General features: G+C 32.9%; 1 protein-coding gene across 1 annotated transcript; it reads left to right on the forward strand.

The window, feature by feature from the left end:
- Positions 1-307: 307 nt before the first annotated feature.
- Positions 308-871, forward strand: LOC141651704 (uncharacterized). Its single transcript, XM_074459403.1, has one exon. It carries the CDS (start codon positions 308-310, stop codon positions 869-871), a length of 564 nt encoding a protein of 187 aa, XP_074315504.1.
- The last annotated feature ends 2,051 nt before the right edge of the window (positions 872-2,922 follow it).

A 2,922-nucleotide genomic window follows, 5' to 3' on the forward strand; every position in this document is an offset into this window, starting at 1 on the left:
AAATTTCATGTGGGATAGTACTACTGAGTATCACAGAGTTCCATTGGTGGGCTGGGATAGAGTCACCATGACTAAAGATGCAGGAGGTCTAGGAATTAAGAGAGCTAGTATTTGGAATGTAGCTTCTGTAGGGAAACTGGTCAACTGGATATATACGAAGTCCGGCTGGACTTTGGATTAAATGGATTGACAAAGTGTATACCTTAAAGGGGTCAATTGGCATGACTATATTCCCTCAAATGATTCTACTTGGACCTGGAAGAGTATATGTAAGGTGAAGGAGAAGCTTAAACAGGGTTCACTGACAATGTTGGACTCCCACTCTAAAGGATACACTATAAGTAATGGGTATAATTGGCTGAATGGAACTAGTCCTAGGCAGAACTGGGCACCTATTGTCTGGAATGACTGGAATGTTCCTAAACATTCATTCAATTCCTGGCTTATTCTGCAGGAAGGTATTAATACCAGAATGAAATTGTTTGCCTATGGGGTCAGTCAGGACGACAGATGCACCATCTGTGAGGCTCATACTGAGACTATTGACCACATTTTCAATAGATGCGATTACAGCTGCAGAATCCAGAAGTACATCGAAGATTGGATTGGGCGAGCTTTCCCGACCATAAATGAATTAATTCATACTAATCATAATAGCATGAAATGGAAAGCCTTAGCTATGATTATAACTACTTACAGATATATGATATGGAGGCAACGTAATCGAGCTAGGGTTGAACTTACCTTGATGAGACCTGAAAAACTGGCAGCTGAGATGAAGATGATGATACAGTTGCAGGTACGGAGACGAGTGATGCTCAAGGAGGATATGAGTGAAGGACAAATCAGAGATCGTCTGGGATTTGTATGATTGAGATCGTTATCTTGCCACAATCTGTGATAGAAGATGAGAAAATAAGGAGGAGTTAGGTTGATTTTTGGAGATCTGGAATTTATGGTCTTGAACTCAGTTACTTTGACTGAGTATGGAGATAAGGAGTCTCTATTTGGTTTTTGTTGTAAATTATGTCGATAGGCGTGAGTTTATTTGAGACTTAGGTCTTAAATATCTCTCTTTGTTTGTATCTCTTTTTTATCTTTTATTATATATTTACTCACATTTCACCAAAAAAAAAAATTGTTCTTTCCTTTTATGCTTTCATATTAGCATGCATGTTACAAAGATCACCTAAATGATAATTTATGAGATAAATTAATTTTATTAGAGAGTCTAATATGGATCTATGATCTTTCAAGTGGTATCAGAGCTTAGGCTTGTAATTTGCATGTTGATTTTAAGCATTTTAATGAATTATGTGATAATTTATAAAAACTCAAAAATTGTGTTAAAAGAGGTTTTAGCACGAAATTTTTGGGACATGCATACCTACTGATCTCAAAAGGTTTGTCGAATTTTTTGGTGATTTTTGAAGTTATTTTGCTATTTTTAATGTTTTTTGGTAGAAAACCGAGTCAAAATGTCGCATTTTAGTGAAAAATTGACTAAAATTAGTTAAAAGTTGATTCGGTGCATGGATTTTTAATGGTATTTCATGCATATTTTCTACTGATTGTATGCAAAAAGTTGAAGGTTGGTTCAATTTGTTTGCATGTTTATTGATTTTATGAGATAAAAGTTGATAAAAGCCAAATTAATTAATCATAATTTCAAAACTTTTGATTCTGCCATGATAAATTTATGTACATTTAAGAATATTATTTAAATGTCAAAAGTGATTTTGCATGTGTGTTTTCACTTTGTTTTGATATTTATTGGTTTTAGTGGTTAAAAACCGATAAATATCGATCTTTTTCTTCACAAAATTTATCCGGAATTTTTGGGCAATTTTTCTGACATTTTGGTGTTCTTGGGAGTGTTCCAGAATACTAAAAAATTTTGTTTAAATTTTTTGGGTAATGTTTCAATTATTTTGGATTTTTACTTAAATATTATGATTTTATCGATTAAATTAGCAAATTATCACCAAATCAAACTAATAATTTATCATAAAATTAGTGAGGACTAATTTTGAGGTTCAAAACAGTTTGGACAATTAGTTTGGACTTAAATGAGATTTAAGAGTTAATTATTGATTTTTACATGTTAAAAATCGATTAAATCCATAAAAACCGAGATGGATACCAATGAATGATAGATAGGGCGATTTTGGCATCATTTTTACAGCATTTTAAGCATATTTATTTAAGTTGAATGAATGATTGTCATTTATTTAAAGTATTTATCTTATTGTACCTAGTATGGCCTAGTTAATTTTAATCGTTATTACCCGAAATGAATGGGAATATCGATTTGTTTGTAATTAATACGATCTCGTATCGTCGGTTTGTAATTAATTAATAGTTTTATTTTATTTTATTAATTAATGTATAATAGGAATAGCTATGTAATTCATTTGTAATAGTTATTTTTACCGGTGTTTCCAAAAGACGGATTACAACGAGACTGAGTCTATTTTTGGAAGGTGTTCCAAATCCCACAAGGAAGAGCCACTTATGGAATGAAGAGGCAAGGGACCAAGGAGTTGGTTTCCGAAATGTAATAGACTAGTTTTTATTAACTAGGTGGCCATAATAGGATTTATTTATATGCTTACATGTTTGCTTGTTTTATTTTCGCGCATGCCAAAATCGCCATTCACATGCATTTTATTTTCGCGGTTGTCAATTCACGTCATTTACATTCACCGAATTAATTCACTTATAAGGAATTTATGACTAAATTGACAAGATCTCTCACATAACTAAAAATTGAGATTAGCCTTACCAATTAGTAACACCTATGAATCTCTTGTTCATTAGAGCCACGCTCGCCCAAGCGGGGTTTTCTCTTTTTACCTTGGGTAAGTAGGGTGGTAAACGGTTATCACACGCTAAAATTGGTTGGACTCAACGGGATATAAG

This window comes from Silene latifolia, chromosome 4 (assembly GCF_048544455.1).
Source record: "Silene latifolia isolate original U9 population chromosome 4, ASM4854445v1, whole genome shotgun sequence".
Lineage (NCBI taxonomy): Eukaryota > Viridiplantae > Streptophyta > Magnoliopsida > Caryophyllales > Caryophyllaceae > Silene > Silene latifolia.